The 21,973-nt window shown below is 40.0% G+C and overlaps 1 protein-coding gene and 1 pseudogene across 4 annotated transcripts in view; both read left to right on the forward strand.

Annotated features, from left to right (window-relative positions):
- Positions 1-12,631: 12,631 nt before the first annotated feature.
- LOC145490575 (uncharacterized) lies at positions 12,632-16,011 on the forward strand (annotated as a pseudogene). Its single transcript, XR_014049708.1, has 4 exons — positions 12,632-12,689; positions 13,185-13,226; positions 13,730-13,960; positions 14,153-16,011. The product of XR_014049708.1 is annotated as an uncharacterized LOC145490575 (transcript).
- Positions 16,012-16,227: 216 nt separating this feature from the next.
- The window catches only part of LOC145488874 (uncharacterized), a 16,030-nt gene continuing 10,284 nt past the window's right edge, over positions 16,228-21,973 (forward strand). For 2 of the 3 annotated variants that reach the window (XM_081467703.1, XM_081467701.1), the window contains exon 1: positions 21,828-21,947. In XM_081467703.1, coding sequence (XP_081323829.1) covers positions 21,866-21,947 — 82 coding nt within the window. In that variant the 5' untranslated portion in view covers positions 21,828-21,865. Of the gene's footprint in view, positions 16,540-21,827; positions 21,948-21,973 lie in introns of those variants that run through there. The other variant, XM_081467702.1, reaches the window with a different exon arrangement.

Below are 21,973 nucleotides of genomic sequence, written 5' to 3' on the forward strand. Positions count from 1 at the left end.
TGATCGGGATCATTTGCAGTCCAATATTGGGATCATTTCCGGTCCAATCTGGGGATCATTTCCGGACCTGGGATCATTAGCGGACCCGTACAGCACCAGAAAATCTCTTATCATCCCGCGCGATACTTGGTGCTGGGTCGTACAAATTTCATTGGTTAAAAACCCTCAGGTGTCATTTAAAGCTATACATGTGCACTTCGGAACAAGTGTTAATACTCCATTTCCGAGTCACCTTGCGCCTTTCTTTCAAAACGATTCTTCTCGCTAAACCTCTATTATGAACTTGAGTTCGTTTTACATGAAAATGAACCTGTAGGCGGTGGTAGTCAGCCTTTTGTGATATTTCATGACCGAGTACTTGATACTTAATTTTTTTTTTCAATTCAAGTAAAGAAGAAGAAAGACACTAAGTTCTTTTAAACCCAAATAAAGAGGAAGAAAAACATTCTAATTTGCGGACACCGGGAGACGAGCCCGGGTCACACGACTCTTGAACCGTTCACTTATATTACCCACTAAACCATCGAAGCACCAGCTGTAGGAAATCGATTCTTTTAACTTTAAATACTGCAAGCCTAAGTATATGTAATCCAGTGTCACTCAAACCACAAACTGAAAGCTAACCGCAAGCAAACCGGAGTGGAACTAACCGCAAGCAAACGGAACTAACCGCAAACTAACATGAGTGGAACCAACAGACATTTTAACCATATATAGTGTGCTGTGCTAATGTGGGTCTTATTCATTGTTAGTTTATATAAAAGTCACAAAATGTCACAGAAGGAAGAAGGGCCTCCTTATTTATCCCTTCCAATGACCAACACAGCGGTCAAACGTCTGCGCATGTGCGAGCAATGGAGCAACTAAAAGGCGGCCAAAATATTTTCATGACATCGTTCTATTCGTGGTCATCGGCATTCTATAAATAACATTTTCCTCGTTATTTATATATTTGTTTATGTTTTAGCCTGTATAACGAGAGCTAACAGAAATAACTTGAGAGTTAAAAATTGTTCTACCTTCTGCTTGTTGCAGGTCTTTCTTTTCCGCGGTATGTATTTTCCGTGCTCCTTGAATTTTTTGTCCGCCTCGACTTTGCATTTAGTGCACCAGTTTTTCCCAGGTTTGTAGTTTAGAAAAGATTTTTCCACCAGGTACAGGCGGTTTGGGATCGGTATTTTGGCCAGCTATGCCCCCATGACGATGGACATGAACATCGTTAGTCGTTTCGATTCATCTCGTTCCTGTGCTTCAGACAAATCAAGGATCTCGATGGAATCCCCACAGTCCTTGCCAAAATTTTTCCAGCACGTCTGAGCGAAGCCGAATCACTGCAATTGTCTTTTTCTTCTCCCATTTTTCCTTCTTTTACACATCGTTTGTCGTCCGTTTCCGGCGTCACGCATCGTATGATCAATAAAAACAAATAAAAATATACTACGCCGTCGGCTCGTAGCATGACACGGGTTTTAAGACTTGTAAACTTTTTTGGTAAAGCTCAAAACAAAATGGTAAATCAACAGAATACCGGTAACTTAGGGTGCTTACCATTTACAAAAACCATCCGGTTGGAAATTTCAGGCATAAACATTAAACAATTAAATTGAACATTGCGGGAGAGGGAATCGCTATAAAGTATATCCACATCAGCTAGAGAGACTTATAAGAGCAGAAAAATAGCATCAACCCAAATCACAGCCCATATTTTCTGAAGCTTCCCACACGGAATGGCGCGAACCATTTGATTTTCCAACTGGAACTTCCGGTTTTCCCATGTAAATGGTAAGTACCCTTAATAAACTTTGTGTCTGAAAAGTATTAAGTCGTCCTTTTACCTGCTTTCTTTTCCTTTTACAGATTTCTATGAACTTTTCAATTTTTTTTCGTAAATTTTGCGTGACACCGGTTGTTTCCCATGTTTTCCTTTAAATTTTTGCGCGGGAAATTGGCGCGCGGCTGCCAAAAAATGTATCAATTTGCGCACGCCCAACGTTTGACCGCTGTGTTCCAGTGACCACCCGTTCTCTTCCCCAGAGGCCGCGCTCGTTCTGGTCAGCACCAAGAATCGCGATCTCTGGGAAGGTCCAATTTTCTGACCATGCGAAGAGTAATGGTTTCGTATTCTCAGCCAATCAGATTTGCCAGACTTGGCTATGAGCTTGCGGAGAGTGACTGGAAGTCTGTGAATCGCGGACTTTCGGTGTTGGGCAAGGCCAAAGGTCGCGATTCTTGGTGCTGACCAAAAGGAGCGCGGCCTCTAGGGACTAGAAGAGGCAGTACGCATTTTCATTTGAATGGTTTCGCACGAAGACTCGTTTTGACACAGGCAAAAGTCAACTCGGAAATGGTATATTATGATCCCGGGACTTACTATTAATGCTGATGTTTAAACATTATTTGACTTCACGCATTAGGCAATGAAGGCGCTATTGTTTTGCTTGAGTTACATTAGAGGTAAATTCTTCATTCTGTTATTCGATAATCAATCAAATGAAAAGAGGCCGATGGGTTCATGATTTGCGTCACTCTGCAAAAGACCTGCAAATGACAAGAAATCAAAATACTGATACAGTTTGACAAAACAGTCCAGCTCAGTATTGTCGACAACTGCGAGATTCACAGGCCATAGGTCACAGTGCTAATCAAGTCTAAGTTTCTGAAACCTCTGACATCTTTGAAACAAAATTTCGTATTTTCATGTAAAACGCTAAAACTATATTACATGGTAATATCGTTAATTAAGGAACATCACCACTTTAGAGACAATATCTTGACAATAAGTCAACATCATAGCATTGTTTATCATGCCAATGCAAAAATAAATAATTGATCCACCAACCACATTTCAGAGGAACTATTTTATTGTTGCAGCCACCAATGATTTAATCAATGATTTTAATCACATATTAAAATATGTGGCCTATTTTTGGAGCTGGTGGTTTGGAAACTGATTCAGACAGGTGTCAAAGTTTAGCATGGGAAAGGAATTCAAACTTCCAGTTTCGTTTTTCGTGTACCCAAACCATCGGAAAAGGGGAATTCGAACTTTTATCTTCGTTTTTCGTTTTCCTACTACAGTGAAAAGGGAATTCCAACTTCTATTTTCGCTCTTCTTACCCCACAACTTTGGACATCAGAATTCTAATTAATTGTCATTTCTTTTTCGTCTTTCGTTTTTGTAAGATATTGAAAAATGGAATTTCAACTTCGATTGTCGTTTCTCGTTTCTGTGTTTTTGTCACTTTCGTATTTTACCTGAACCGGAAAAATGTTGGCAATTCCTGTCGCTAACAATGGACCTGGAAACCATGGATTATGTTTTGGCGGGAATAAAATATCCTTTAGGATTCCTTGCCCGCCGTTTTCTTATTGAGAAAAGTAATAGTTATGAAGACCTCTCGAGGTTGTCAAGAACTGTTACCCGAATCTATCTTAGGAGCTGTACAATAGTTTGCTAAGTGTTAAAAGGTTTTTCAGTTATCATGGCATCAAGAAGAGACAGTCAGCTGCGGATGGAACAGTCGCTATCCCGTCGGTGTAAAATGAAGACTGCCGACTGGGGTAAAATGCAGACTACACTGAGACCAGGGATAAAATGCAGACTGTAGACTCCTTAATTGGGTCGTGTTACCATATCCATCATTGAGAGCTAACCGTAAACACGCTAACCGGAGCGTTATTTAGAATAACCTGAGTTATCTTCAGGTTAACCGGAGCATTACGAACTTTCAATACGATTAGCCTGCATGAATAACCCTGTTTCCGGTTAGAAATCGATAATGGAAATAACACCATCGATAAATACTTAAAAGCTCTGTAGTCTGCAGTCTGCATTCTACCCTCAGTCTGCATTTTACCCCCGGTCTCCGGTCCGCAGTCTTCTGCGCTTTACACTGACCAGCCGATACCGAAGTAGAAGGTGCCATGTCGGAGGTTCAACTGTATGTTCCAAATCAATCATGACAAGCCTTTGTACTGAAAATTTTTGACTTTACGGTGGGACTTAAATAACATTTTTATTCCGTGATTTCAGGAGCCATAATCGGGGGCGGAGACCGTAAGTCTTGGAATCCGCGCGCACCTATGATATGGGACAATTTTTCTATTTTTGGAACAAATTGCGCCATCCTGACGTCACATATCCACGCGGATCCACGCACATGTCGGGAGCTCTCGCCGGCGTGGATGTTGTCACGTTGCGTGATCAAATGGTGAGAGTGGCGAGATTCTCTTGCAGATTTTTCACAGCGATGGCAGGGAATAAGGCAAGGAATAAGAACCAGGGCTCTTATATGTAGTTTTATGCTTTGTACTAATGGAAAAGGTGAGTTTTTCAGGGTCGAAGACAAGTCTTCAATTTCGCGCTGTGAATGAATAATATCCGCTCGCGCTAGTAAGATTTTGCGTTTGTTCTGTAAAGAAAAGTTATGTGAGAAAACTCTTTACCTTGGTATCGAGCTAATTTGTGAGTTTCCCAAGCAATGCTTAATCATAACTAAACCCTGTTTTTGATAATTTCTTATTGTTTCTGTTTGTTTGGCGAGTTTGCAAAAGTTTTTGAAAGGAAAGTCTGACGCGTTCATAAGTAGCTCATTTGCATAATGCGAGTCGGTGTTTTCAATTGTCAACAAATCTTGACAAAGATTTCTTTCGTTGTCTTTTGTGCTGAGATACTGCAACAATTTTCACCAACGCCAAAAGGCTACTAACATCATGTGTGTTTCTTTAACACAGTGAAATTTTACACTGCGAAAATAACACAGACAAGGAGTTTTGATAACTCAACTGATGTATTCACATATTTTCAGCTAAACTTTTAATATGTTCTCAAACATTTACCAACCTTAAACATATTTAATGACTATAGAGACATAGTATGAGTTCGATGAACGTTTTCACACGAAAGTACGGAAGTCAAATTTGTCATGTTTTACTGACTGTACAAAACACGCATCGGCGGGCGCTCTTATTCATCGACAACAGACACTTTATTGCACTTTTACACAAACAAAACTGAGCAGCATCTACAGAAATAAACTTTATTGTCACTTATTGGGCCTTGATAAAACATCAAGCATTGTTTACAATTCAGGCGAAACTCAAACTTGCAATTATTTTGTTTTTACTTTTCGGTCCAGATAGACTCTGGCGAAATTCTCGCAAGTGTGTGGCAAGAGAAGGGAAACTTTGGAGTCTTGAAACAGTGCTATATCCAAATATATCCAACTGGCTTTTTGCCGTGTTATGGAAAAGCTGTTAATCTTCAACATATGTGAAACTTAGAGTGGAGTAATGAGGAGCTCTTGTTAAAGAAGCAGCGAAACACAACTTGGTCAGCGATATAAAGCGGGACAAAACTAAATTCGACACTGTCTTACTTCACTCAAATTGGAGCAGCTTACGACGAAAATACTGGAGCAAAATTCCAACAGACATGAACGTATTGATTTGTGGACCAAAAGCATCAAACATTTCGGGAATTTCGGGCGCCATTTCCCCGCGCTATATCCGCAAAAATCCACGCAGTATGTACGCGCGTGTGCCGCACATGATGGCGCAATTTGTTCTAAAAATAGAAAATTGTCCCATATCATAGGGACAACCCCAATACTAGAAATAGCGCGCGCTTACGGTCTCCGTGCCCGATTACGGCTCCTGGTGATTTGTGATAGTATACGCCTAATTTCATTTCCTTGCCGATATCGATATCGTGGTAACGTCCTATTAAACAGAAGGCTTTTATCAACAGTCAGCTCGATACGGTTTGTAGCGGGCTGAAAAGTTCGTAAATATTAGTTTTCTATAAATATAGCTGCGCATTTTTTTTATGCCATTTGTTGCAATCTTAACTCAGTATGTACAGTCAGCTACATACAGTGAGCTATGACGTCCATTTTGACGATCGTAACTGGAGGAAGAAATACAAGTCCACAGAGCGCCAGCTAGCGTCTGCTAATAGGCTACTGTCTTGAGATAACATAATAGAACACGAAAACGGAAGTAGTAGGAAATGTAGTAGGAAAACGAAAAACGGAAATAAAAGTTCGAATTCCCTTTTTCGATGGAGTGGGTAAACGAAAAACGAAACTGGAAGTTCGAATTCCGTTTTCTCTTGTCGTAGGAAAACGGATGGCACTAAAGTACACGGATTACAACCACCAATAATGAATATGTGACTTATTTCTGGAGCTGGTGGTTTGAATAAAGAACAAATTGACAAGTTAAAACTAACTCAGACAGATGTCGAAGTTTAGCTCTTCAGAGCACGTACAGTCGAAGCGGACGTTTTAGTTTCTCGCTGGAATGTAACACCTTGAAGCCGTTTTGTAAGGTTTTAACGAGACCGTCGTAAAAGATGTTCGTTAAACCTTTTTGCTTCGTTTTCTTCTGCTTGATGGCTTCCTTGATCCCGGAGGCGCAAGGTAAGGTTGTCTTCAGTCAATGCTCGAGGCTAGAACATTCTTGTTTTAGTGCAGCTTGTTTTGTTTTTATTACCGTATAACAAAAGAATCAACGAGAGTTTTCAGCACCCTCGACTAACTCATTTCTTCTAAGGCGTCCAAACGAGACCTTTATTAATATATAGCTTGGCCTTGTTGGGAATAATAATTAATCAGCCAACACTTCGCGCATGCAGATAATGAATGCTCACAGCATTCACCTGTTTTAAAATTTTCTACGTGCAAGAAAAAAAAAAAAAAAAAAACCCAGTGATATATCTTCGAAAAAAGCCATATTTGGTATAACACAAGCTTAAAAAACTCGGACAGTGAAACTGCGAAGGCCGAAAGCTGTAGAATTGCGAGCATTTCGACCACGAACACGGCACTGCGAACAGACAGTTTGACCTGCAGCAACTTCTTGCGCCTTCTTGCGGTTTGCGGCAAGATTCATAAGTTCTCGCGGCTTCTTGCGGTTAGATTTTCAACTTCTAAGAGTTAGACTTTAAACTTATTGCGTTTTGAATGTTCTTGTGGTTAAACATCAAAAAACGACGTTTTTTCATCTTGCGGCGGCTTGCCTGTTTTTGCACCACTTCTTGTTAGGGCTGTACCGTGTATGGGCTTTTTTTGTAATTGCTTTATAAGATAGTTGTTGGAATCCTGGCAAACAGTGATAACCCTCAGACTCTACAATAACTCCAGCCTTCTTCTAGGGGCAATATAACACTCTTTTCAACAAAATTCCTAGATATATTTCCATAATTTAATTCTACGGTATTCTTTCATAGCATTTGCATTTCAGATCCGTCTTCGCCGCTTTTTATCATTGCACCTGTCGAAGACTGCAATTACAGCAGTAGAAAGCTTGTAAAGATCTGAACATTTTTAACCAGTAAATGGTTTTACGTTTTTCATCTCTCCGAAAAGAGTAAAAAATGATATTACAAAGAATGTCAATAATGGTCCTTACTAGACGTGAAGCAAACTCGAGCGTTTACACAATGTAATGAATGTGGTGTAAATGACATTGCAAAAGGCCCTCTTAAAGGTCCTCTAGACACTTGAACACTGCGAGTGTTGCGTGACTTGAACACCACGAGTGTTGCGTTACATTATAATTCATTGCGTCGTACATGTAGTGTGATTTAACTTTATTATATGAGTCTGCAATCCTTGTGGTTGCCTCGTGGTTCCAGTTGGTCGCCATGTTTTGTGTTATTAAGAGATTTGGTAATTAAGGCCTAATATTCTGCAGGCAAACGTCTTCTCATTTACAACAATGAACACCAAAAGAAACTAATTATTGTAGGTTTATTTGAAGGCAGCAGACGCAGTCGGTGGCGAAATTTGAGAATACTGTTTTCTCAATGACAACGGTTTAGGGACGTTAAGTAACCGTGAAATCAATCAAATATCGGGTTTTCCGTCATTTCCGTCATTTGCAAAAACACTTTTGAATTGGTGAATCTGATTGTGTAGAAATGAAAAATTAAAGATTGTACAATATATATAGTCTTTTTTAAAACTACGTTGAAATAATAGCCTCTTACTAGCCGAGCCGGAGCGTGAGGGTTGTACTGGGAATATTGGCCCGAGGTCGTGCCATGCGTACAAAAACGACCGAGGGCCATTATTACCCTGTACGACTCGAGCTAGCTAGGTTAGTAAGTAGTTTATTATATGGCACTCGGGCCATGCTTGTTTGTTTTCTGTTAAAACGCACTCCCGGTCACTTGAATTCAAAGGACTTCCGCTGTAACGTATTTTTGATGACGCGAGCAACTCGGAAAGAACAAGCTACCACGAGTTTGAAAACAAATTTATTGAAGGTAAATCATGTTGGATATAAACAAGACTTCAAGAACGATTTGTAACGGAATCTGACAGAAGTCTCAAAAGCTGCAGGTTGTTGAAATTCGGAAAAGGGTTTCTGTCGATCCTGAATATTGTAACTTACGCATCACATAATATGGATGAAGAAAAGTCAAAGCTGATTACTGAGAAAATCCTTCAAACTTATACACAGTGGATGAAGAAGTAAGGCAATCGTCCTCGTCACTCTCGATAACAATTCGACGCTTGTTTTCATTCTGGACAATTCTGCGCTGAAAATTGGAAATTGTTGCTGGCTCGTACTCTTATCCATTTTTCCTGCGTGTGTTCATAAAAACAATTTGGACAAAAGGTGGTTAAGCTCCTTCGCAGGTAAGCTTTCAATTCTCTCGTTTGTCATACCGTTACCTTCCAAGTAGTGGAGAACAGTGTTCATATCAGTAGCCGTCTTCTTAATTGTGTTTGCACTTTTTTGTTCGTTTATAAAATCGTCTATGGCCTCCTGACTTTCATCGATGCCTGTTTCAGTTTCTAGATTAGACGTTCTCAGCTCTTCAGGATTATCCCGCGCCATAGGTGGTCTTGGGTCGTACAATTTCTATTGGTTAAAAACTGTCGGGTGTCATTCAAAGCCATACATACGCAATACGTAACAAGTGTTAATATGTCATTTCAGAGTTAACTTGTGCCTCTACTTCAAAACGAGTTTTCGTGCAAAACATTTCATATGAAAATAAATTTGATTTCCATGAAAATAAACCTGTAGGGGGAACACATTTTCATATATGACCGGATTTTTGAATATAGTGTTTACTTCATGGGCTATGACATTGCAAATTCATGTTCCTCCTCGACTGAATTTATACTGAGCACTCCTATGATTGTGTGAAACCATTTATTTCTATCCATGCCCTACTGTACTGGAAATTACGTTTTAAAAAGTAACTTTGTATGGGGCTTGTGCAAAATTAATTTGTTTTTTATATTTCTAACTACATAGTCCGTTCGTAGACTGAAGGGTCTATAAAAGCTTTCAGCAAGTACCCCGGAGTTTGATCATTATAATTTAAAAGATTAATTTCAATGCCTGTGTTTTTTCCTCTGATAATCCATACCTAATCTTCGACTGTGTAAATTCCGATATCAAAGGGTTAGAATATAGCGAGGATGTTCCTCCCGCTCTGGAAAGTAATTTTTGATTAAGGATACGACTGAGCAAAACCTGCAATATTTATGTATGGAGACTTTATATGAATAGAAAGCTCTAGGGAGCAAAAGCAGTAATAAAATACAGCAATAAAACCCCGGGGGGCTACTACCCTATTTTGGCGATAAAACGGTGTGTGCCCGAGGGGATTGAGTATTGCCGGTTTTGAAGTTCCCGATCCTTAAAAGGGGTATTATGTTTATATTTGTTCCCGGACGACCCGGAGTGGTCCTCAGATAGGGTACCTAAATTGTATCAGCTAAATTTCTAATGCGTAACTGTCCAACCAAACGAAAAACAAATTTTATGCTTCGTGGTTAAATTCCGCAATTTATTAGTTTGGTTTTTCCCATTGAACATCCACAATGAAAGCAAGGATTTTTAAAAGCTTTCCTGATGTTGTGAATTTTCTAATCTACTTAGGTCGTGTTTTATCTACACCACCATTACAAGAGTTAGCAACCGTACTTCGTTGATTCACTTGAAGTTTCCCAGTTGGTGCATTTGCTCTCATTTTTCAGTGGAAATGTTTGCGTCATGACCTATTAAATACGGGTTAATGATCAAGAAGGTTAGATTTTGGCCTTTTTACGTGTTTATTGACTAAGACGCAGTGGAGTCCATAAATATCCACATTATTCACAATTTCGAGTAATCTTGAGTCAACAAGGCTGGTCAAAAAGGATTTTATATAAAGAACACGCGAAAGAGTGGGTAATCCCGAACGGGTGGATCGCTCCATCTTGCCTGGGTGGTTTGTTTGTTTTATTTTATTCTTTTAATATTTACAAGGTTCGTTGAATTTCGTCATATAAATTCAATGAATGAAAGCAGTGAAAAGCGCATCATTAGTTAGGTTTCGAACTTCTGAATTCGCGTATTGCTAAGGCGCTGCAAAAGATTATCAAGGTAAGTACCTTGATAATCTCTTGGGCGCTGTAAAAAGGCTTTGTGAAAAGGCTTGATGTCTAACCGCAGTTAACTGCAATAACAACTATAACTGAGTGAATTGTGTGTTCACGGCGGTTGGTCGGGCTGAAACGAATTGCTGAATTCTTGTTCAACTGTTTTAGCCTATAACGATTGTCGATTGATTTGCAACTCTGTTAAGGTATTGGGAAGCGTCATCCGAATCTTCGAGAATCCAGCAGTTAGTACAAACCTACTGACCGACGATTCATCGCATGCAATCGGGTCCAAGAGATTTTGAAATATTAATTCTTTTCCGTTTCCTTTAGTCGTTTTTTTCCGTTTCCTGTAGTTCTTTCTTTTATATGGACATACTTTGCACAAAGTGGCTCATTGTGCTAAGACTATCAATCTTAGCCCTGTCAGATACTAATAAATAAATTCATTACTAATAAATTCAGTAATTTCAAAGCCTCCAGTTCATCTCCAGGGTTTTTCAAGTCCCTCGAGGAATTACAGGGAGAAACAACCTATTTAACGCTGCGAATTGCTATTGTCTTATTAATTCTGAGCATTTGACAAATTATTTTCTGGTAGAATAAGAATTGTTGTAACAATTAAAGTGGTCAAATTTGCTTAGCGCTATAAACAATATCGAACACTATGTAAGCTCAATACAAAATCGCCCTATTTGGTCGCGAGAATATGGTCGGATATTTGTCCGCGGACATCATCTGCTCGGAGAAGCGAACGTAAACTGTGAGCTTTGAGGAACAGATAACATCCAAGGACATAATCTTTTGCCAAGGACAAATATCCGAGAGGCTATTGTGCTTAGTATCCTTCAACACTTTTCCCCAGCACGCACGGTTTTGAAAATTCGGATATTCCAGAGTTTTAGCTGGGGAATGTTCAGTCAGGTGAAACGTTTAAGCCAATCGCGCGAGAACGAAATTATTTGTTGGATTATAATTAGAAATTTTTGATAAATAACAAGTCAACGTTTATTGCCAATATTTATCCCATTTATCTAATTATAAATACGATAATTTTGAAAAATAAACGACGCGTTTATGTCTGCATAGGTAGCTGACATGAATGGCACTGGTAAGGGCAAATCTACAAGGTGGGGTGAGGGGTGATGGGTGACGAGGGGTGAATATTGCTCGTTCCTCACCCCTCGATCTCGTTTTAGACCTTTTGCTCTGTAACTTAATTTCTCTATATTTCAGAACGCATCTGGATGCTTTTGTAAAGGCTTTCCATAATTTTGGTGCAAGATAACGCCGTGACTATAAATTGTCTGTGCCTCTTCATTCATGAGGAATATACTTCTCTGACTTAAAGCAAGGCTTAATATTTTTAATGAGAAAAATTAACAAAAGCTCACTTAAGCTTGTTGTCGGTAGTTTATCCTCCTTGAAGTTGAGTACTTTCCGTTTCCTGTGGCAGATTCCTAACATCCGTTTCCTACATACGTCCGTTTTCGTTTTGAATCTGACAGAATGCCACGAGCTGAAACGTGACATGATTAATTTTGCTACTTTGCGGGATGTATTTAAACAGACCTCGCTTGACACATCAACTACTCCACAAAGACGAAGATTGCAAGATAGGATTTCAGAGTGTCCGCAAACTTAATTTCTACTCACAAGCAATTAGCGATTCAGTCGCAAAAGGTAAATTCCCTAAAGGTGTATCTTCAAACGAGTTAATTTCAAATACGGAGCTTGCATGCAACTATTTGTTTTCATTTCGTTTTACAACTTCTAATGCATGTATGATTCTCGACAAGCTTGCGTATATAGTAAGTGATACAACTGGATTGAACGAGCTTGCAGATTTACGAGAGCGTTTATTTGCATAAGTTACAATGACAAACAAATTATTATTAGTAGTATATGAGATTGTAAGTGATTTCTTCGAGGTCAGTGATAGGCAACGTCGTAGATGACCGAATGAGCTATGGCCTCATGTTTTATACGCGCAACTACGCGCTCCGGACTGAATTGCAACTTGAATTGCACTGTAGCTGTGTATGTAACATTGATACTCATCGCATAACAGTAAATTGTTCTTCAGTTGTTAAATACTATGTTGTTAACTTAAATAGTGTGTTGTAACTCAACCAACCAGATTGCAGCATTTGTATTGGTATACTAGCAGAATTCTGTTTTATACGTTCCTTTGAAGGAATATGAAGTGCCTTGTTTTGTTCTTCATCTCTTTGGGTCTGGCGATGCCATTTCGTCGACCTCCTTACCGTGATGCTGACGATCTGAAAAACCAGATGACCGGTATGTCCGTCAGTTTATTGCTATAGTTAGCAGCCGTGTTTTCATTTGACCTTTGAAAGTAACACTAGTACTGTATTTAGTTTGTTCAGTTGGGCCTGTTTAATGGTACTGAACACTTGCTAACCAGGTAGCACTTTTAGTTTCTCGGGCTAATGCGGTTTCTTTTCCGTAAATGTGTCGTAACTTATTCAGACTTGTTTGTTTTTCACTTTGTCTGCGTGATTCAAATTTGAGTGACTCAAATCTGCGTAAAACCAATGCGACTAGTCGTTCCTTCCATAATGCGGATAAACATTAGCAAAAGTTTTTGCCAAACATGATTCTTTCTTTACCCCTTATTGTGTGAGTCTCGTACTAGACCTTTTATCTCTACTGTTTTGTGGGTACTTTTAATTTGTTCTGTTCCTTATATCAAAGCATAGCATGAGCGATGAAAAGCCCCCTATGTTCCAAGGAAACTTAAGTCAATATTGTAACATCTCCGTTTGTTTACAGAAACAGAACTCAACCACCCTTGGCCGCCGATAGTCAAACGAGGTGAGATTAATAGACTACTTGTACGAGTTCGAACATAACCAATAACCGGCTTGTTGTTAAATTGTCCCGTTTTGTAGAGCATAGTACAAAAAGCCTCCGATGTTCAAAGGAAACTTAATTCAATTGTAATTTGCCCTTTTTTACTGAAAGAAAAGCCCCTGATGTTTAAGAAAAACTGTCGATTTAATTCAGATGTTATGTGGCCTTTGTTTTTTTAGAAAAGAAAAAAATGAACGAACCTCGACATTATCATGACGATATTATTTTTGCTTTAAACAGGATAATATTTGTCACAGTAACTTAAACAGGGCAAGAACAACTTAAAAAAAACCCCCGAATCTTACAAGAGAGGCCAGGTTGATTGTCGATAATGGTTTTTATCATTACTTCTGTATTTGCGGCTTGGCCAATTCATTAAAATTATAAAGCTGGGATAGCGGTTTTTAAACTAGTGATAGAGGCTTGAAGAGAATTCCGAAGTTTCTTTCTGGCCTTCTTCATTTAAAATGCTACCTATAGCAAGGGAAACGTGAGTTTCATACAATTAGAAACTTTTGGCACTTGCTTTGCAGAGCCGGAACTGAATGAGCCTGGCCGCCGAAGTTACATGACGTTTGGTAACACCGCTGGCAATGTTGGCTAGCAGGGAATCAACTCGGGAAATGTTAATGTCGGAACTCAATGGAACGGTGGTTACGGCGGCCACTACTACGGCAACTACTACGGCCGACGGGGTGTGTACAACTTCTTGTAGAAAACTGTATAATATCTTAATTGATAGCTTTGTTTTTGCGTATATGACAAGTCTTGTACGCATGTTGGTTTGTTCCTTTGTTCCTTTGTGACATGTTTCCTATTAAGCCCTCCATAATACCCCTAACCTAAAAGAAAAATTTCAATCGAATGTTTGACCCCTTTTTCTATAGAAACAGAGCTGGAGGAGCCTGGACGACGTCAGAGGAGCTTTGGCGCTACCGGTGGCAATGTTGGTCAACAGGGAATTAACTCGGGGAATGTTGTTCTTGGACATCAATGGAACGGCAAGCGTCAGATGACCTTTGGCAACACCGCTGGCGATGTTGGCCAACAGGGAACTAGCTCGGGGATGGTTGCTGTTGGAAGTCAATTGAACGGCCGAAAATGAAAAAAAGATTTCTTTCATCTTGAGTATGAAAAGCGACTTCCAGTTGTAGTTCAGTGATGGTTTAATGTGGTTTTACTTGAGGGAAGCAATAATTGTAGAAGTAGTAAGAAGATAAAGGTGTTTGAAAAGCAGTTTTACTGTTTGCTGATGAGCCACGCATTCACTGGTCTGTGCTGAGAATTTTTTGCATATAGGTAAGGGTTGAACAAGAAAAAGGTTCCGAGAATGTTGAAACCTGATCCAAGATTATTACGTGATAGCAACCGAATCTTATGTTAAGCTGAATCCAGCAGTTTTGTTCACGTGCTTTAAAATTTCCATTACAATATCTCCTCGCCTCTGAACATACATCACCCCCTCCCCCCTCCTAAAATCTTACAATGCCGGATGGGTGCACCTCGTATCATGACGCGCGTTAGCAGATTCGCGCATCTCGTGGTTTTCGTAGTGGTCTTAGCAAGTCTAAGCATCGTAAAGCGGATATCTGAAGACTACCTCGTGGTCTTCATAGTAGTCTGAGGATCTTTTCGTTTTCTGCGTAGTGTGTGAGTCTGAGCAAGTCTGAGCATCGTAGTCTGTGACACAAAGACAGAAACGAAAGCGGATATCATATATGAACACGACTTTGAATCGCCTTGGCTTTGGAGTGTTAACCGTGGGAACAGCAATATTTTATTGGCTGCATTTTCAGTGATTGCGTTTGTTGATTAGTTCCAGTGGCGACAGATAGCTCAGTCTTTGTCCGGTCGAATGTTGTTTAGCATCGGTGGAAAAGTACTCTGAAGGCAATTCCAAGATCCATAAGAGTGAGTCTAAACCAAGGAATGGCAATGTAAAAAAAAAAAGAAACAAGAAAAAAACTCAGGTGCAACCCTGAAGAAACTGTCAATGATTTAATGATTTATCGAGGATTTAATTTCGCGCGACACAAGGACGTAATTAATGCAAATCCAAGACGCCCCCTCCCAGTCCTCCCTGTACGTTCTGTTTTGCCCAATAGAGAAGCTGTGGTATTACACACACTGAACTCTGCTCGTGAAAATGATTGAACACTAACAATGAAATCAAGGATTTCTGAAAGCTCTCCAGAAATTCTAAACAGGCAGGGGTGGGAATTTTTCAATTTACATAGGCGCCCAATTTCTATATCTAGACCACTCTTTCAACAGCAGCCATACATTCGAACCTCCACTAACGGCCACCTTCCACCATGGCCACTAGTCCTGATACTATCAATCTTATTTTAACCATTCTACAAAAGCGCCCTCTACAAAACGCCAACGGCCACTAAAGCGTGCCCGAAGCGCCAAAATTACCTAGCCGGGTTTCGCTCGAAGACTCATTTTGACACAGATGCAAAAGGCAAATCGAAAACGGCCTATTATGAGGATCTCGGGACTACTTACTATTATTTACTGCACGCACGCATTAAGTAATGGAGGCCAGATTGTTTTGTTTGAGCCACATTAGAATTTCATTCGTCGTTATGTTATTCTCTAGCCAATCAAAAGAAAAGAGGAAAACGAGTTCATGATTTGCGTCACTCTAAAAGACCTGCCTATGACATGGTATCAAATTACGAATACAGTTTGACAAACAGCCAAGCTAGCGTCGACGACGCCGAGTTGACATGCTTAGTTTTTGTATTTCATAGGACATAGGTCACAGCGCTAATCGAGTCTCCGTTTCTAAGCCTTCTGACATCATGGCAAAATTTCGTGTTTTCACGTAAAACGCTAAAACTATATTACATGGTAACTACGTTGAATAAACGACATCATCGCTCTCTTTTATCATCATTTAGGTTAGAGACCGCAACATGACAAGATGTCAACGTCATAGCATTATTTTCCATGCCAATAAAAAAATAAATAATTCATCCACCAACCGGGTCCCACCAACCACAGTTGAGAGGAACTCCTTTGTTGCTGCAACCACCAATGATTAATATGTCGCTTATTTCTGGAGCTGGTGGTTTGAAGACTGATTCAGCCAGGTGTCAAAGTTTAGCTTTCCATGATGCGCAAAGTTGAACCGGACGTTTTAGCTTCTCACTGTATTTTGAAGCTGTTTTACAAGGTTTTCACGAGACCGTCTTAGAGATGCTCGTTGTACCTTTTTGCTTTGTTTTCCGCGTCTTGTTGGCTTCCTTGATCCCGGAGGCGCAAGGTGAGGTTGTCTTCAGTCAATGTTCGGAAATATTTTTGTTTTAGTGCAGCTTGTTTTGTTGTTATTACCGCGTAGCAAAAGAATGAGCGAGAGTTTTCAACATCCTTGACTGACTCAATTTCATTTGATTAAGGCGTCCAGACGAGACTTTTATTAATATATAGCTTGGCCTTGTCGGGTAATAATTAATCAGCCAACACTTCGCGAATTCAGATCACGAATGCTCACAACATTTACCTGTTTTAAATTTTTTTACGTGCAAGAAAAAAACCACCGGCATATCTTCGAAAAAAAGCCTAAAACATAAATAATTTTACAACATATTTGGGTGTAACACAAGCTTAAAAAATCGTGGCAGTAAAACTGCGAAAGCCGAAAGTTGAAGAATTGCGAGCAAGTGCCGAGCATTTCGACCACCAACACGGCATTACGAACAGACGGTTTGGCCTGCAGCAACTTGTTGCGCCCGTTTTGCGGCTTCTTGGATTTTCAACTTCTTGCGCTTCGAATGGTAAACCGCAAACTGAAAACACGACATTTTTACTTCTTGCAGCGGCTTGCGAAATCTTGCCGCGTAAGAATTGTTGCGCCACTTCTTACGCGTGCATTATATTAGGGCTGTACTGTATATGGCCTTTTTTAGACAATGATAACCTTCAGACTCTGCAATAACTCCATAGTAATAGATGTTCAACAGTAACGGTTAAATGTAGAAATGATGATAGATCTCTGACGAATGCAGCCATAACACCACTGGAAAAAACCTGAAAAAATTTTCAGGCTTTGAACGGGATTCGAACCCACGACCTTTGCGTTTCCGGTGCAATGCTCTCCCAATAACTCTAGTCTACGTTTAGGACAATACAGCACTCCTTTCAACAAAATTCCTAGATTTATTTCCATAAGTTTATTCTGTGACGTTCTTTCATAACATTTGTATTCCAGATCCGTTTTCGCCGCTTTTTATCATTGCACCTGTCCAAGACTGTAGTTCCAGCAGTCGAAAGCTTGTAAAGATCTGAACATTTCTAACCAGTAAATGGTTTTTAAGTTTTTAATCTCTCAAAAGAGTAAAAATAATATTACAAAGAATTTCAATAACGGTCCTTACTTGACGTGAATCAAACTCGAGCGTTTAATGAACACCAAAAGAAACTAATTATTCAAGGTTTATTTGAAGGCAGCAGATGCAGTCGGTGGTGAAATTTGAAAATACTGTTTTCTCAATGATAACGGTTTAGGGACGTTAAGTAACCAAATCAATCAAATGTCAGGTTTTCGGGTAGATTTCCGTCATTTGCAAAAACACTTTTAGACTACGAGTAGTCCCTCTTTCGCTTAGTCCGTCGTGCGTGACGCGAAAGAAAACCGCGAGAAAAAAATGCCCGCGACGGACTAAGCGAAATGTGGACTACTCGTTGTCTAAAACGCTTTTGAATTTGTGAATTTGAATATCTAGAAATAAAAATGAAATCTCCGTTTAATTTCTAAACCTTTTGACATCTTTGCAAAATTTCGTGTTCTCAAGTAAAACGCTAAAACTATATTACATGGTAACTACGTTGGATCAACGACATCATCACTGTCTTTTAACATTATTTTGGTTGGAGACAACATCATGACAAGATGTCAACGTCATAGCATTATTTGCCACCAACCAGAGTTCAGAGGAACTCTTTATTGTTGCAACCACCAATGATTAATATGATTCTTATTTCTGGAGCTGGTGGTTTGAACAGAGAACAAATTAAAAAATTAAAATTTACTCAAACAGGTGTCGAAGTTTAGCTTGTCATGACACGCAAATTGAATCGGACGTTTTGGCTTCTCGCTGAAATGTGATATTTTGAAGCTGTTTCGCAAGATTTTCACGAGACCGTCTTAGGGACCGTTCATTTTTTATGAGGGAGGGGGGGCTGGTGGGATTTGGGAAGCACCATTTAAAAATCGCATGACCCCCCCTCAGCTTACCAATTTTTTCACACGGCCCCCCCTTATAGCGGTCATTTTTTGGGATGACCCCCCCCAAAAAAAAAAATTGAACAAACAATATTTAGATTTCAACTTTTTTAATATTTCTCTATTATCCCCCTACTTCACGTTATTGTGCTCACTATGAAGACAATATTTACAATCCCTATACTACAGAGAGCTGTTGTTTAAAAGACAAATCAAAAGAAAGAGAAGTCAATTTCGGATCTCCTAGTTATGGCTCGCCCTGAGCGTGTGGCACTTGGCCTCTCATTGGTATCTTCCTCATCTGAATTGATGAATGCAAGAATGACATCACTTGAGTCATCTTCTCCCCTAGAGTCAATGGCATCACTGTCATACTCATCATTGTCACTTTCATCCGTTTCACTGCTGTCAGCACTTACCCTGTTGTCATTTTGTGTCAATGTCCTGGCATTTCTCAGTGTTGGTTGGCCAGCTCTGAGAGGACTCTTCTGCTGCAAGCATGAATGTCTTACAATTGCCTTTACTTTCTCACTCTTGCTGCTTTTCAAATGCTGCTTCAGCCCGTGGTGGTTCAAGTACTTGTTTTGTTCTGGAACACGTTGCTTTTTAAGCTTGGTTAGATCTTCGCACAACTCAGTCCAAGGATAATCCTCATATGATTTATCTTTTGCGTCCCTACTTAACTTTGCCTTTTCTTCTGCTCTCCTTTTCCTCTTAAATTCCAGCACTTCAAGATGCTGAAGATAATCCACCACAAACTTTGATTTGACAATAAACTTATCTGCAAATAGAGCAACGCTCTCTGGGTCAGATAAAACCAGCCTGCCACCTCCATGCTCTTTCTTCGCTTGGACCCTTGGCTGCCAGTCATCTGGATCACGCCCTTCTTTTGGGGTCTTCTGGTAGGAGAGGTAGTGGTACTCCGGTAGGCAAGAATGGTCAGGAACTGGTTTAGGATATCTTTCTATGGGTGATCCAGTCCATTCACAACAAAAAGAACAAATTTCTCCTACCTTTTCTTGACAGGACAACTTTAGAAACTCTCTGTAGTTCTCCCCCTCCTCATAGTGCTCATTCATAAACTTCTCAATCTTACGGAAGTAACAGTGGCCTGGAACAGAGTCTTTCCTTGCTCCTGCATTGTGATACTGAACCAAGTACGAAGTGTTGTGAAAAAACTGGAAATCTGTTGATGTGTTGTGTGTAACACATTGTTACATTTAATTTACAGATGTCTTTATTTGGAAGGTTTTTACCTCTACTCTAGTGATAGGCATGTATAAATGTTGCCCTGTCCAGGTAAAACAAAAAGCTACGAGTGTTCTCAAATCTTGCAAATAGTGGATTACTTTTTATAAATTTTAGCATACTTGTTGTGGTTTAAATTTATCTATGGTTTAAAATTTCTTAATTTTCAAGGCAAAATGGGGTTGACTAGCCTACACGACTTTTACGGTTCGTGACATTTGTACATTTACCGTTCTCTATTCGGTCACTCGACCTTTCTTGTCGCTTCACTCGTGTTCATGAAGGGCACTTCATGTTGTGGAATAAGGAGGAATTGAGTGGAGTTGAGCCGTTAGATCGTGCTATGGCAAATTTTTACAGGTCATAGGTCTGCATGGTTTCCGCTGTTATCTGCATGTCGACTCGTTGAGTTTGACACCTCTGTAATTTGCCATGTGTTTATGCATTGTTTAGGCTCATTTCTATTGCAAGATATGCTTTTAAATCTCCATGAATTTGCTTTTGAGGGACAAAATATGAAATTTACCGTGAACATGTTGCTTACTTGCATTCTATATTGTGACGCCGGGCCCGGCTGTGATTAGAACTGTTTGCAAGCACAGTAGGTAGATCGTTATCACGGATATCATATTTGTTCTCCTACGATTTCCTTCGGAGACGCCGTAGCTTTACTTTGAGAAAGCTATACGTTTGTCTAGAGACATTCCTATGTTTCTTGCAGCTATCTGATCGAGCTTGTGTTTCTCTTGCTCGATGTATAGGTTTATTCCTCCTTTTTATTTCCTCCTCTTTTGCAAACCCCGTCTTTAAAATGGGGTTGATGCTATACGTTGAGTGCGTATTTTTGCTTTAAGCTCCTTGACGTTAGTTGAGTGCTGCTATGTCTTGCACGATGTAGAACGGGGCACGTCCATAATAATCATGAAAGAGGCTCATTCCAAAATGCGCAATAATGGCGAAAGCGACGAGTCGTTTAAGAAAAGGTTTACAGCTGAACGATCCAGGCAGTTTGACATCTTACAAGCAAAAGAAGCAATCTTTCTAAGTGCGGATGGCTGTTCAGAAAGGGCGAGTGAGTTTTCCATGCCAGGGTACCAGTTGAAGCCCAGTGATGGAAGAAAATTGAACTTCTCCATCAAAGAACACAGAGCAATGGTGGAAAAGTTGAATGCCACGATTCCACGCTCTTTCAGTCCAATGGGCTTGCTTTAAAGCAGGGCGAACAATTTGCCCACAGTTTTAATGTAAAACAGATCAAATTTATAGAAGCTAAGTTGACGAAGGTCACGCAGGACATGGAAGCACTAGAAAATAAGAAGAGCAATTATAACAGCATATTCAAGGGCATACTCAAACAGCACATCAACAAAAGGAGAAGGAAAAAAGAAAACCGCAGAAAGTCAAATGAAAGAAAGAGGAAGCGGACTGAAAACAACGTCCAACGAGTTTATGGAATCTGTGTTGGAAACCCGCTGGGAAATGATCTTCCACAATGCCTTGTGTACCCTCCTAGAACGGCCGTCCCGGAAGAGTGTATTGAAGTTGAGCATGTTGCCACGTCGTTATTTAGAAGAGATGGGCCATACATCCCACAGCTCTTGGAAGGGAATTATTTCACCAATGCTGCAAGAAGCAGAATCACCACCAACCTTGAGCAGGAAGTCAGAGATTATGTTTACACCTTCATGTACCCTGAAGAGTACACTCTGACGGAAAGCATTGCTGCTTCTTGCAGCATTGGTGAAAGAGACTCCCATAGCAGCACAAGCGGCGACGAAGAACTCGACGACAGCGAAGATGAAGATGACTGCCAGTGAAAGTTGCATTCGAAAACAACAGTGTTAAATACTTCTTTTCAGTAGCTACAAATGCTTTTTGTCGCCAAACGTTTTTTTAAAGCAAATGGAAAGTTTCTAATAAATTTGTATCCTGCCTTCTATGTTTATTCTATAGCAATTTTGTTGATATTCAAACATCATGCCATTTTAAAGTTTTACTAAAATATTTCACGTGACCCCCCCTTTTTCCCTCGTTTTTTTGGGATGGCCCCCCCTCGAAAGCCATTTTTTTTCGCATGGCCCCCCCTCAAATCTCACCAGCCCCCCCTACCTTATAAAAAATGAACGGTCCCTTAGAGATGCTCGTTGTATCGTTTTGCTTTGTTTTCGTCTTGTTGGCTTCCTTGATCCCGGAGGCGCAAGGTGAGGTTGTCTTCAGTCAATGTTTG

Source organism: Orbicella franksi, chromosome 6 (genome assembly GCF_964199315.1).
Source record: "Orbicella franksi chromosome 6, jaOrbFran1.1, whole genome shotgun sequence".
Lineage (NCBI taxonomy): Eukaryota > Metazoa > Cnidaria > Anthozoa > Scleractinia > Merulinidae > Orbicella > Orbicella franksi.